At 39.1% G+C, this 15,169-nt stretch overlaps 1 protein-coding gene across 1 annotated transcript in view; it reads right to left on the bottom strand.

Moving 5' to 3' along the window:
- The window catches only part of PLEKHH2 (pleckstrin homology domain containing, family H (with MyTH4 domain) member 2), a 55,947-nt gene that overhangs the window by 9,980 nt on the left and 30,798 nt on the right, over positions 1-15,169 (bottom strand). The window contains exons 14-22 of the mRNA XM_010576465.1: positions 14,336-14,494; positions 13,573-13,653; positions 10,869-11,048; positions 9,952-10,060; positions 9,739-9,851; positions 7,298-7,477; positions 5,428-5,525; positions 4,781-4,958; positions 2,835-2,990 (exon numbers count right to left, since the gene is read on the bottom strand). Coding sequence (XP_010574767.1) covers positions 2,835-2,990; positions 4,781-4,958; positions 5,428-5,525; positions 7,298-7,477; positions 9,739-9,851; positions 9,952-10,060; positions 10,869-11,048; positions 13,573-13,653; positions 14,336-14,494 — 1,254 coding nt within the window. The remainder of the gene's footprint in view (positions 1-2,834; positions 2,991-4,780; positions 4,959-5,427; positions 5,526-7,297; positions 7,478-9,738; positions 9,852-9,951; positions 10,061-10,868; positions 11,049-13,572; positions 13,654-14,335; positions 14,495-15,169) is intronic.

Raw genomic sequence — 15,169 nt, 5'->3', positions numbered from 1 at the left:
AATTGAGAATTCTATCATTTCACGGTCGCTAAGCCCAAGAAGGCCTCCGACCATCACACCTCCCACCAGTCCTTCCCTGTTCGTAAACAATAGATCTAGCAAGGCTCCTCCCCTGGTTGGCTCACCTACTGCCTGTGTCGGGAAGTTATCTTCCACACACTCCAGGAACCTCCTAGACTGTTTACTCTCTGCTGTGGCATATTTCCCACAGGCGTCTGGAAAGTTGAAGTCCCCCACGAGAACAGGGGCACACGCTTCTAAGACTACTGCCAGCCGCTTGTAGAATGATTCATCCGTCTCTTCATCCTGGTTGGGTGGTCTATAACAGACTCCCAGCACAATATCTGCCTTGTTGGCCTTCCCTCTTATCTTTACCCATAAGCATTCAATCTTGTCATCAGAATCGTGTAGCTCTGTACAGTCAAAATATTCCCTAACATAAGAGAGCCACCCCACCACCTCTCCTTCCTTGCCTATCCCGGCTGAAGAGCTTATAGCCATCCATTGCAGCACTCCAGTCATGGGAGTCGTCCCACCACGTTTCCGTGATGGCGACTAAGTCATATCTATCCTGCTGCACAAGGGCTTCCAGCTCCCCCTGTTTATTGCCCATGCTGCGTGCATTGGCACAGATGCACTTGAGCTGGGCTATCGATTCCACCCCCAGCATTGGCATGCTGCCCCCAGGCTCATCTCTGTTGGGCCTAGTTTTATCTCCTTCCCCCTTCAAACCTAGTTTAAAGCCCTCTCTACGAGCCCTGCCATCTCATGAGCAAGAATCCTTTTCCCCCTTTGAGATAGCTGGACTCCATCTGTTGACAGCAAGCCCGGTGCCGTGTAAACCTCCCCATGATCAAAAAAAACCCAAATGCCACTGATGGCACCAGCCTCTGAGCCACGTATTAACCAGGTGTGTTTTCCCGTTCCTTTCAGTGTATTTCCCTGCCACTGAAAGGATTGAGGAAAACACTACCTGTGTTCCCGATCCTTCCACAAATCGCCCCAGTGCCCTGAAGTCCCTTTTGATTGCCTTTGGATTTCTCTCTGCAATCTCATCGCTGCCAACCTGCACAACCAGCAATGGGTAATAATCAGAGGTCCGAACCAGACCAGGGAGTTCCCTGGTAATGTCTTTTACCCGGGCCCCAGGGAGGCAGCAGACTTCCCTGTGGGATGGGTCAGGTCTGCATATTGGGCCCTCTGTCCCCTTAGAAGGGAGTCACCTATGGCAATTACCTTCCTTTTTCTTTTTCCAGAGGATGTGAGAATGCGTGGGGCTGCCTGACTGAGCCTAGGCACCTCCCTAGATAGGGCTTCACCTACACCCTGATCTTCATTGACCTGGTCCTCAAGTTCCAGAGCCCCATACCTGTTGCGTAGGGGCAACTGGGAAGGTGAGGGAGACCGGGAGGGGATTCGCCTGCCTCCCCGAGCAGGGACCCGTATCCATTCCCCTCCATCTCGTAGGTCCCCTCCTGCCTGGTGGCAAGAGGGCAGGGGAACCTCTGCTTCTTGCAGAGCCTCCATCTGCTGCCTCTGCCTCAGGGATGGTAGGGTGCGGGTCCACCAATCTATCTCCCTCCCTCTCAGACTCCCTGGTACTCCTCAACCTTTCCACTTCCTCCTTCAGCTCTACCACCAGGCTGAGCAGATCATCCACCTGGTCACACCTCACACGGGAGGTGTCCCCACTGCCCCCCGGCACCAGTGATAGACTCAGGCACTCCTTGCAGCCAGAGACCTGGACAGCTTTGACTTCTGCCTTCTCTTTCTGCTGCATGCTGTAGTTTTTCAGGTCCTTTCTAGTAACTGCCGTAAAGTTTATATGAAGTTTGCTATAAAGTGCATCAAGAGTTGTTCGCAACCAGCAGTATAGGTGGGTAGGTGGGCAGATGGGGAGGAGGTGGAACAGAGGTCCTAGGAGCTCTGCTGGGCTTCATGTCACTGTTCCTTCATAAAAGAGCCTTCCTGGAAGCAGTAATGTGAACAGCTTCTAAAGTTACATTTACTAAGAAAATAAGTATATTTTTTACACATTCTGCTTTCCATATGGTAATTATTCTGGTAGAGGGGGACAGCTGATCGTGGTGACCTTGCTTGTTTGTTACTCAGGCCTGGTTGTACTGCACCTCGTAACTCAAAAGTGCAGCTGTGAATATTGGCCAAAGGGTGCGAAAGACTATTTCGCAGAAGCACAAAAAATTCAGTATTCATTAGTTGCTAAAAGGCTTGAAAAATATCCAATATTTTACTAAAGCATAGATTATATCGCATTTTGCCACTCTTTACTGCAAAGAATTTAATTCTAGAAGTAGAGGGAACTATAATTCAGAATTCAGAACAATGATAAGCCAAACCTCGGAAACTTCCTGAATTGAACCCTAATTATTCTCTATTTAGATAAGGAGCCCTTTCTTTTTGTAGCTCCCCAGGATCTCCACCCCAATGACTTTTTGGACCTCAAATGGTCATCTTTTGGAGCTATACCAGAAATGTTAACTGAAATCTCTCTAAATGCATGTTGGACTCGCAATTGCTTTTTAAAGAACTGTGATTAGTAGCAGCTTACTTTTTCTTTTTTAACCCAGCTGTTACTTCTCTGAATAATATCAGTCTCCTAGACAAAGGTTTTAAATATAGTTCACTGAATGAATTTCAGCAATTGAAAAAGTAATATTTTTAAAAAAAATCTTTCCTTTTATGTTATGAAGAAAAAAAACCTAGACAGTTTTCAGCCTGAAAAATGTTTTCCTTTCTATTGTCTGAAGAGAGCTCTGTAAAATGAAGATATTTTGTTGTTTTATACGCAGAACTCATTAAAGGTTTTTGTTTACCTTGATGTTTCCTTGAAGACAGTGCTCTATATCCTTGCCAGAGGGATCATCAGAAAACAGTGCAAATCCTGACTGAGCTGGTTTCCTCATCCCTGTATCCTGGTTCAGGGTGTTCAGAAATTCCTCCACTGTGGTAGAGGCATCAAACCCAACAACCTAAAAAGCAGCCAAAATGTATTTTGCTATCAAACTTATAACATCCCCCTGCCTTAAATCTAAGATTTTGAAAGATAGTACCTGTAGAATAACAGTGGGAATATAAGACCCGTTCCATCCTCTGTGAATAACTTATTGTCATTGGAAATTAAAAATTTCCATAAAGGGTCTGGAAAAGATTTAAGATTTTCACATGGGAAGTCAATTTAGTGGAGTTTTTCTCCATCCAAAAAATTATTACCTTCCCAGCAGATTGATTTCATAAACAAAATGCAGTAAGGTACAAAGTACAAAATGCTTCCAAATGTAATATTTTTATTTTCTTTGTTTATACTGGTTTCTTCATACTTGCTACACTTGAATTTCTGCTACAGAATTTATATAACAGAAAGCAGTCTAGTGTCTGAGCTTTTTATGACAAATACCACTTGAAAAATGAAAAAAACTGTAATTCCCCACACTTTTCAATATTGTGGTGAAACAAATGAGATCAATTAGTATTTTTTCATCATGTGCAACATCAGAGGGGTATTTGATGGCAGATCTACATTGGAAGATTTGAAATATTTTACAAATGTTGCTCTGTCAGTACTACTTATGTCGGTAATATATAGAGCTTTCTATGGTTTATTTTCCCAAATCTTAATTTTTGTCTGTTGTTACTAGTATTAAAGTGTTTTAGCAAGAAATGGCAAAGGGCTTTTATACAGATACTAGTTGCTGATGTTCACTTAAATCTGTTTTGAGGGTGTTTTCCTGTATTTGACATGTTGAAGATGTTTTACTCTTTTGGTAAAAAAAAGTCTTGAAAATGGATCTTGGATTTCTGTTTTGGGCTTCTCAGTAGTTGAAATAAAAAAAAAAATCTGCTCAATCTAGCTTCAGAGATGAATACAAGAATTTTCAATACCTCTATAATTGCTTATTTGCTGATCCCACTGAAGTAATTTATGTATTTAATTACAATTTTCATAGCCCTTGGAAGTATACATTTTTGAGCAATAAATAATGAGCAGTTATTCCTTTTCTTCTTCAAAATTCAATTTTGAAACCTTTTATGATGATATAAATACATGTTGTTTTTCTGTTTTACTGGGCAAGCAGTAAGAAATTAAGAAACTTAGAGGGGAAAAAAAGTAGAGTTCTTCTGTGACCTGACATGAAAAATTTATTCGATATAGCTTTGATTTCATATAAAAACTTGCTTTCTGTCTAGGAATACTGTGAACTGTTAAAAAACTCTTTTCAGGCAGCTTTCCCAGAAACACAAGGCAGGATGTGAAGCAGTATGCATGGAAGCCCATGGAAAGCTTCCTACAGGCTTTGACTGATGAAGTCCCAAAAGAGTTAAGAATGAAGCTGTGTTCTGTAACAAATACAGTTATCCTTCATGACTAATAATGGGAGTTACAGCTGTGCTTCCAGGCCTTCACTGAGATATTTAACTTTCAAGATATCTGATGAAAGGAAGTGGAATTTAATACCTTTCCCTTTTCTTCAGTCTAATTCATTCATCTGGTGGTCAGGTTACATCAGAAACAGAACTTCAGTATTTCTCACTCTTAAGAGGTTTTAATTTTTTTCTCTTTTAAAGATTTTTCCCCAAACTCTTTGTTGATCAAATCAGATTACAAGTACCTTGTGCTTTTCATTGCTAGCACTGGCACAGGATGAAACTTGAACCATGTTTACCTTAACATTTACAATTCTGTTTTTGATAGACTACTTCATGTATATGCTAATAGCAAGGGGTTGGGAGAGCTCAGATTTTGTAGTCTACCTGACATTACCTGATATATGCCATTCATGAAATGAACTGGAATACTAAAGGGCAGTGAATGGTGGTAGGGGTTCCTTAGAAGTGTGGAAAGGATTTCCATTCTGGAAGGTCTGGCTTCTCGGTCTCCGTTCTGCTGGGTACGCTCTACGCATCGCTGACAATATATTGCGTATTTCCCAAATTCAGTCCTGTGACAAAAAGAGAAATAAGGCAATTCTTGGGGACTGACTGAAAGGATAGTAAACTGTGAGTAAATCTCTCTGGGGGTGCCGGATGGGAGGAGCAGTCAGATTTCACTCTGTGAGATTTCCAACACAATATTCCACGTGGAATTGTAAAGAGAATTAGTCTTCCAAGACTAACAGAATTGTACCAAAGATGAACATGGCTCAGAGTGTTTTGTGTAACTGCCATATTTTTGTTTTCATGGTTTTGCAACATACAGAGTTCCACTGCAGAGAATTTTCAAAACAAAGGATAACTTTCCCAAGTGATGCACAGAAGTAACGTACTACATTTTAGTAGCACTGGAGCACAATTCTACTCAAATTTATTATAAAAGATATGTCAAAAGATTTGAAATATTAAATGAAAGATTGAAAATAAGGTACTTCAGAAAGACTAGTTGACTAGCTGGGTAGTAATATTCAGGCACACCTGGAGTCTGCATTCTTCTTTAAATGAAGTTTAAGAAGCCAAAGGAATGGGTGCTGGGGCAGAAAGAGTCCAACGCAGAGAGCCAAGAGCTGCAAGCCCTGGACAAAAGGAAGACATTCACTGTTTTAAACATTTTACAAAGTAAAACTTCCTGCTGTGGCTGCTGGCCAGCAGTGCAGCTTACTGTGCCAAGCTGAGTTAAGCATCACCTTGTCGGAAGGCCAGAATGCTCTCTTTCTATTTACTTGTGTACAGCAAGTTTCTTTTGGGGCTGAAAATGGGAAAGCCGATCAGTTTGTATAAAAAGCAGTTAATACACAGGAAAAAAATAATAAGGCTGCAAGGGCAAGCACTAAGAAATGAGGAAAAGGCTGTGCAGCTCTCCTGTTACATATATTATGAAGCAACCCATAAGACATTTTCCTCTTACCAAGTAGATGGTAACTATTGAAAAAACAATTATTCAATATTTTGGTGTATTTTCATTGCTCAATATGTATCCATACGCTTCACTTAATACAGACTGCTCTCATGTACTCTGGATATACATCTACTAACATTGCAACTACTTTTCTCACAATTGTATTAATGCATCATACTGAAATTTAGAAAATGGGGTTTCTCTATCTTGATTTATCTGACTTGCCTGGTATTAAATAGAAATTTGACAGCACAGGCACAGATTTTCCCTTTCATCAAATGCCTGTACTTTGATGGAGGATAGCATTGGCTCTGTTTCGAGGAAGACACTGCAATAGAAGCAAGTGTGGGAGACTACACCATGAATTTAGGACTTAAAAAAATTAGTGTGAGGCTGCAAACGTTTTAATGAATGTGTTAACTCTTAAAAATCATGCCAGTGGATTATGTTAGCAACAATTTATTTATCTGTATCAGAGGGAAGGCCTTCCCAGTAGTACAAAAAGTACCAAAGAAGGATTATGGTTAGTTTAAATTCCATTAGCCATATGTAACTTCAGTGTGTGCTAATTGACATGAACGTGCTATGTCTGTCATAAAAGCTTTGTGGATGTTTTACTGATGCACATATACTGGCCACATCCCAGATACAGGCTGTTTCTAGATAATAGGTATGTCTGCTGGTCATGTTCTACTTTCTGTGGCAAGAGAAAAATGTGTCTTATTACAAAAGCCTTAATATGGTAATTTCCTTTCTCATTTTCTGATCCATCTCCTAGTTCTGTAGGTATTGCTCCATCATAAGCACTATTGTTCCAGTTCTGTTAATTCTATGCAAACTGTAAGTACTGGCTTTCCTTTCAATTTCAGTTCATTTGTTACATATTTGGATACCAGTGAATAGCTGGCAGTAGACAAAGTAAAGAATTTTAAGTATGTATTTATAATCTAGCATGCAGGGTGCATGCAGAACAGTGTGACATACAAGAAGTGACATCTATCAGAAACCCTGAGCGTATCTGAGATTCCACAACATGGCACTACAACTTTTCTTCACGCTCATGCTGTGCAGACATCTGCCATGTGGTTTAGCCCACCAAGATTCCTGATGCAGCACCTCTCTTAGGAAAGATGCAGTAAAAGAGAATTAGGTTCCATACATGATGTCCTACTCAACACTTAACTTGAACATAGCCCATTGTATGTCCAGCTTTTAAAAACAGCACAGGCACAGATACACTCTATCACCAGACACATGTACTTTGATGGAGGATAGCATCAGCTTCGTTTCAGGAAGACACAGCAGTAGTAAGATGTTAGTTCAGGTTTTTATCTGATTTTAAGTAAGCAGATGCTACAGAAGAGCAAAGCCTCTTTACCATTCTAAACAATCTGTGTAGTTCCTTCACTGCTGTTGAAATAGATACCATTAAAATAAATACTGGGTTACCTGTATTGGTCCTGCCTGGTTTTGTGGATGTCGACGTCTTGTCTGTTTAATAAGCTGACAACAGATCTCATTTTGAAGTTCAGGATGTGTGAGGCAGATCTGCAAAGCACTTTGGGCCAAAGATACATGGTAATCAATGGCAGGAGAGTCAACTGCAGCATTTATAAACAACTGGCAGGTCTAGATATAAAATAATAAGCAAGTGAGTTTACATACAGAAAGCTCCAACAAATCTTTGAGACGTTCTGTATAACAAAACTGTGCTATAATTGAAGTCACAATTAGTCAGTTTACCAGTAGACTAAGGAAACCCTGCTGACCCTGCAAAAAGGGGTGAAAAGGGGCCAGAATGGATGAAAAACTATACAGGCAGACTTAAGATAAAAACACCTCTTAAAAAACAAGCTTTTCACTCTGTATATAATGGAGTGAGCTCTAGCAGGAGTTGCAACAGTTGTGGTGGTAGGGAAGTTTAATGACATGCTGAACATAGCTGACCCCTCTGCAGGACTTTAAAATGCAAAGTGTACAGCTGTCAAAGGTAGTCAGTGTAAAATGCTTGCGCAAGTACTGAGCACAACATGGCAGAATATACACAGAGAAGAAAACCATAACTCAGAGCCATTTGTTTTACATCTTGGCTTTCACTGGTATTTTTACTGTGGGTAAGTATAACCTTTCCTATCCCCAGTACTGTCTTAGGGTAGCCAGGTGTTAAGCATTTGTTGTGCTGTATTAGAAGAAAGCTTATGTATCACTCATTGCATTTACTCTATATAATAGCTGATGAATTTTCAAGGTATATAAACAAAATGCAAGAAATGGATGGAAGCCCATCTATTTCTAGTCTATCTGAAAATATGTGGATGCACAGGACTAATTTTTGTCAGCAGTGGAATAATTGAAACATGACTTGATCTGTTTCTAAATCAATTCCCTACCTGACTTTTAAACTCATTTATATAAAGTTTCAATGAAGGTCATGCAAGTCGTCTCTTTCTCATTTATTTATTTTAGGCAAGTGTCTGTGATTTGAATTAGGTCTGAAATTACTTCAGAAAGTGATTTCCAAATAGGTATAAATTTATTTTTATCAAAGAAGTACATTGCTTTTTAAATTTTTATGCTGCAGGACTGCAGAAAATAAGATGGATGTACTTCTTATCTGAGAGTTCAAGCATCTCAGAGAAACAAGCTGGGAAGTTTGCCTACAATTGTCTGTCACTGAACATATGGTGCTTTTCTTTAATTCCTTTCTAGATCTGAACCATTATATCAAAATTCTCCAGATAGTTGATACTTCAGGGAATTTGGTCTTTAGACTTGTATAAGTTCTGTGGAGAAAGTTCATTTATCCAAGCTCCAGACCTCCCAACTTGCACTTTATTTCACAACATACAGAAAAAGGAACAGCAAGATTTTATTTTATCTCTAAAATAGACTTTATAGCCTGGCTATTAATTAATGTTCAGGAGTAGTTTTACCTGGGTGAGGGCAGGAGAGAGGAGAAAGAAGGTTAGTGGCATTGCAGCATACTCCCTCTCATAGATATCAACCACCTATCTGGCCTTTAACTGGGAAAGATAGAAGGTCTTACTGGCACACAAAAATCCTCAAGAAACTAGCTGCAGCACAGCCGTTATGAACCATTATGTGTCTTTTAATCATAAAGCCTTTTCAATACTACTGGGAGATATACATATGTGTATTTTTAAAGGTGTATGAAAATCTTTTAAACTGAATTAAAAAAACCTGTTGTGAAATACTTTCAATAATTTTACTCTGTAATATTCTCTCTATTTATATTACTAGAATACCTAATGAGTCTTTAAGGGTAGCTACTTCATATGAAGAAAAGATTTTCTTTTTATTAAAAAGAGCAGTGGAACCTTTGCCTTCTATCTCAATTTGAAATAATCCATGACTTGCTTAAACTTTGCTTTGTTTTTCTTCCATTTTTTAAAATGTCTTCTAGCTGATTTATCTACAACAAAACTTTTGCCTACCATTTATTCTTCCTGAAATCTAATTGAAAAAATAGCATTTCAGATACAGTTCTCTGAATACAGAGATCCATCCATGCTGTTAGGTTCTCTGGGGCTTATGAACTTCATGACAAAATTATTATCATCCATGATGGCCATGGATTTTTCTAGTAACTTGCCCTTTATCAATTACCTCAGTAGAAAGGTCAAAAGTGGAAGCCTAAACTGTTCCCTCACAACTAGAAGTGATCTTTTTACATTGGAAGTGATAGTCTTTGGTGAGATAATACGGGGGCATTCTGCTACTGTCATTAGTCACCTCCACTAAAGATAAGAGTAAACTTTTCTTTTTTCTTATCTGTTGAACATCTCTAGTAAGCCAACTAGTAGCCATTCTTCAGCTAAGAGTTAAAATAGTAAGTCATTTAATAAAAAAGGCATCTGCTATGGTTTTACCTTAAATAATTTAATTGCTTCAGTTTGCAAGGCTTCTGATGGCAATGTTGTAAGAGGAGAAGTAATTCCTTCTTTGCTGTGGCAAAGGGTAGGATGTCTCCAAATCTGAGAATCTAAACAGATGAAATATATAGGTTTTGCAATTAATTCAGTTCATAAGTACATTCAGTAAAGATGTATTAGATTAGTATGTTGAAACAAACCCAAACTTACTGGTATCGCCTTCCATATTTAATAATTTGCAAATAAGTTGTTCAAACTCAGATCCAACATTTACACTGGTACTTCCAGCAGCAATTGTCAGATGATAAAGCCACATGTCCTAAAGTAGAAAAACATAGCAGCTCACTCATTCCGTGTTGGAAGAAGCTGCTTCATCAGAATTTTGCTCTCAACCTGAAACACTACCATGCACTCCCGTTGAAGCCCAAAGGAGTTTGCCTTTGAATACACCTGTATTCATGGTCTCTCTGTTACAAATATTAAGCAAGGAACATTGGACAAGGCTCTCTTCAGAAGTCTTTTACCCTCAGAAATCATGGCTAATTATCAGGGCATTCTTGCTTTCCTCTTCAGAAAGCTTAAGTGCCTTTTTATCACTGTCCAGTCCTGCTAACCTGGGGATAAGGCCAGAATGCAAAACAAGGTCTACAAGATTACTTGAGGACAATGAAGCAATAATAATAAAAATGGTTTTAACCATACCTCTCATTTCTCCTTCACTTCAGTAGGGCAGTCTTCCCTACTGTTAGTCTTATCAGTGAAAATGGGTAACAGTATCCCAAAACCTCTCAGGAAGGTCTGCTACAGGTCTGTCTACAAGTTAGTGTAATGTGAGCAAAATTCTCCAATTACAGCGTATTTGATATTATGCACCATCTCCTGCTTATTTTCATAAGCAGCCTGCTTATTTTCATTTGTTTTAAAAAGGATTACCCATGATAGCATTAGTTTGCAGACAAACTCTGATCTATGTTAATGAAGCAGGACCTTCTCCTTGCTTATTATATTAAACTACAAGCCAGATGACTTGCAGGTCTCCCTCCTCCTCCTCTTTAAGAAATATTCATATCACAGCACCATTCTCACAGACGTGTTACTGAAACTCAATAAAAAATTCCTTTTATTACCTTCTCGTGTTTGGATCCTATAAGAAGATAAGTGGGTCCTTGATCTTTGGGGTGGATAACAACAGTGTAATGTGTTGATAATAAACTGCGACCACTAGCCTCATAATCTTCATCAGAATCACATGATCTATCAACTTCTTCAACCTTTGCCTCAAAAAGCTTGATTTGACCAAGAGGAAACTAAAAGTAAATATCAGAAATGGTGAGAACCTAGCCTAGAAACTTTAATTATAATCTTGTTATTTCAGAGGACAGCAGTGTATTTCAGAGGACAGATGTTCAAACATCAGGATGTTCAAAAGAGTGTTATTTAACGGTGTAGTGAAGAAGCCTTGGCTACTGTTTCTGTGTTGTTTGTGATATCTAGCAATGCTTAGTGATTCAGCAGAAAGAGCGGGGTGTTTGTTTCCCTTCAGTAAAAGGATAGCTGGGCACTACAGTAACTAGCATCTTATTTGTGCCACATTCAAGTAGAAGCCTGAACTAAGTTGTCTTGAAATATCAACACCAATGAAAAGCAGATGAGGCTTCTCAATAATACTGTTTAAAAATTGAAAATACCATACTGGAGAGTAGCTGGCAAGTTTGATTCAATCTGGGGTGGGCTTCTTAAATAGTGATTTGATAAAGTGAGCTTATCATTAATAGTATGATCATTTTGAAGAAAACATCACAGTGGTGGCTCTTTATTCCAGTGCTCTCACTAGTAAGGATTAAAGATGCATGTGGTGATTTGTACTTTCTGTGGTGCTTCTGAACCATTCAACTTTTTGAACCAGGTAAGATTCTGAGAATCAACAGATGCCATTTCACATACAAATAGTCAAGACTGATTTATTCATGAAGTTTAACTAAAACACAGTTGGCTGATTTTTTAATTTGATTCCATTTTGAAAGGAGGCCACTTAAGTGGACTCCATTACTGTATTAACCACTGCAGATTGTGTAATTTGTTTCTGCACTGACACATTCAGCTACAGCAAAGATGTTTTTAATTAGTGAATTGTTGAACATTAGAAATAAACTAGCTTTGGAAAACTTTTCATACATATTCTGCTTACAAAAGCTAAATTCTTATTCTATTACAAGCTAGCAAATTAGTTTCAATTTTGCTTTAAAAGGGCAGCAAAACTTGTTCCAAATGTGAGGGAAATAAAAGAATCCAGCAAAATTCTTAGATGCTGCTAAAGGGCATGCTAAGCTCCCAAAATCTTCAATGGTAAAAATGTGTACATTCAGACACTTTAGATATTTCTTCATAGGAGAAAATGCAAGTTAATTTTAATATCTCTCTAAGATGAGCTAGAAGTTAATAGTCCAGTCATTTGATTCCCCAGCCCTATATTACACTTTTTAAAAAGTTAAAATAAAATGTTTTGATGATGGTTACTGTTACTCATATAGTTCTAGAAATAAGATTTAGCTGAATGTTTAAAAATGGCTAAAAGCGGAAAGGATAACAAAGGGAATAACTAGCTTTATACAAAGACTATGAATTACTGGGTCCAGTGTGATTATTTGGTTAGATTAGAAGTAACAAATAGATTTTCTGTATTTATTTGAACTGTTGTTTATAATGGCTCAGTGTACTTTTACCATTTTTTCAAGTGTCAGCAGTCTTGTTGGTAGAGCTAGGTAATATGGGTATGAATCAAATACTCATAACCTCAACAGTATTAACAAGAATTCTTGTAGAAGTTTCCAAAATCTTGTTCTTGACCCACCTCGACTGAAAAGATGTTTCTTGATGACAAAATACAATGCCTTGGGAGCAAAAGGACAGGTGAAAAGTATGACTAATAAGTGTCCTTTGTCCTGTCTCTGTAGGTAAATGTGGCTGGAAATATTAGGACCAGCAATATTCAGAAGGGTGGGTAGAGAACTAAAGGTCAGGCCCAATGTGGAAGAGCCAGGTCTTGCTCTTCCTTAGCTCCTTGTGTCCTACAAGATGTAGGATGTTGGGAGGTTAACTTAAAGCTGATTGGATCCCATTTCTTTCTTTTCTTCCTCAAACAGTATTTTCCCTAGGTTTTAGAAATAATTTTCTCATCCCTTTCTTTTGCTGTGCTCCATCTCCGTTTCTGTCCACGTCATCAGTTGTAGACAGTGAGCTCCTTTTCTGTAATCCTGATGGGGAATGGGAAAAGATTCCCTCCACAGACACACATCTGCAAAGCAGCAAACTCTGCATCTTGCTAGGCTTTTTTTTTTTTTTCCTCTCCTGCAGCACTGTGGAGGTACAGTGACATTCCAAAGAACAGGACTTGGAAGTCAATTGAGGGATAAAAAGAACATTTAATTTCTTGAAACTTGCAGTCACTGCCCACTGCAGACATACATTAGAAAGGGTCAGCTTCCAGAAGTAAATGACAGCAAGGTCTTTTCTGGTAAGTCTCACACCTGTCAGAAAGGGAGACTTGAACTCTCAGCAAATCAGTGTCCCCCTTCGGCTAGGGATAAGAAGATGCAGAATATATATCATGTCCTGTAGAGAAGGAGACCAATGGGCGTGCCCTGGATTACTGTCTATTAGATATGAACCTTCCAAGTTGACAACCTGTAAAGTCTAAATGTTTGTCAATCAAGATGAAATGGGCATATACTACCCAGGGCAACTGTACCTTAATAAAGCTGTAACTTACTGTTTAAAGTCTACTTCAGTATGTTATCTTCCATTCACTAAGGAAACAAGTAAGGGACCTACCTTGTCTTCTTGATTACGGAAATAATACAGAATTTTTCCAACTAGGGTACACCAAACTCTTTTGGAATATCCATGTTTCACCTGAAATTACAGAACATTAGGAACAAGCAAAACCAGAAAAATACAGACTACATTTCACCATCTCTGAACTTTGGTTATGTTGGGAATAAATGCCTTGGTTCAAATTCCTTTCCACATTACTAAACAAATAATTAAAACTGCGTAACTCTATTAAGGGTATAAGAATTAAAGCATTAGAATGCTTGTCTAAAGCCTAGTAAGGCCAATATGAGTTTTTCATTTGGCTTTGGATCAGGCCTAAATTAGTGGAAGCTAACAAAATGGAAGAATTAAAAGAGAAAAATTCCTTTTATACAGTATTCTTATTATCTTGAAATAATCTGTCCCAGTGAGTAATACAGAAAAAGAGAGCACTCCACTGAAATAAGGTACGTCAATTAGGTACTGAAACATAAGCTGAACTAGGATACCCCTGAAGTGCAAATGGAGAACTCATCACAGGAACTAATGAATTAAAAAGACAAAAAAGAAAAACCAAATCAAATCAAAGAACCAGAAGAAAAATATTGGCTGAAGTAGGTGAGTTGGTGGTCCTTCTGGATTGTTCACATTGTAAAGTGCTGGGAAACCAAATGCATGTCTGTTTTGCTTATATTTATTTTATTGTAGGGCCATTTTGATCTAGATCCTATTCTTAAGAAATAGGGAATAAAGCAGATTGGGGGAAGAAAAGTGTTCCTACCTTTGTAAGTAACCCTTTCATGGTTGGCTTGATTTCTGGCTGTATGAAAAGTGGGCTGGCAGCCTGTATTTTAAGAACATTCTGTAGTACTTTGATCCATTCTTCTAAGATGTTGGGAGAATCTGCAGTCAGGTAGTATGTTCGTTTTTCTGTGGTCAGCTGTGTAGTAACAGAAGAGTTGAGCTTTAAGAACATTATACATTTGACCCTACAGTGTGGGGGTTGTAACATAGAATCATAGAATGGTTTGCGTTGGAAGGGACCTTAACAATCACTTAGTTCCACCCCCCTGCCATGGGTAGGGATGCCTCCCACTAGACCAGGTTGCCCAAAGTCCCATCCAACCTGGCCTTGAACACTTCCAGGGATGGGGCATCCACATCTCTGGGCAACCTGTTCCAGTGCCTCACCACCCTCACAGTGAAGTTCTTCCTTACATCTAATCTAAATCTACCCTCTTTCAGTTTAAAGCCACTGCGCCTTTTCCTATCACTACATGCCCTTGTAAAAAGTCCCTCTCCAGCTTTCCTGTAGGCCCCCTTTAAGTACTGGAAGGCTGCTGTAAGGTCTCCCCAGAGCCTTCTCTTCTCCAGGTTGAATAACCCCAGCTCCCTCAGGAGAGGTGCTCCAGCCCTCTGAGCATCTTTGTGGCCCTCCTCTGAACTCACTCCAAGAGGTCCATGTCCTTCTTATGTTGGGGCCCCCAGAGCTGAATGCAGTACTCCAGGTGGAGCCTCAAGAGAGCAGAGTAGAAGGGAAGAATCACCTCCCTCGACCTGCTGGTCATGCTTCTTTTGATGCAGCCAAGGATATGGTTGGCTTTCTGGGCTGCAA

This window comes from Haliaeetus leucocephalus, unplaced genomic scaffold (assembly GCF_000737465.1).
Source record: "Haliaeetus leucocephalus isolate CR32 unplaced genomic scaffold, Haliaeetus_leucocephalus-4.0 Scaffold526, whole genome shotgun sequence".
Taxonomy (NCBI): domain Eukaryota; kingdom Metazoa; phylum Chordata; class Aves; order Accipitriformes; family Accipitridae; genus Haliaeetus; species Haliaeetus leucocephalus.
The sequence above is the reverse complement of the archived record's forward strand: the minus strand, read 5'-3'. Positions and strand labels throughout refer to the sequence as shown.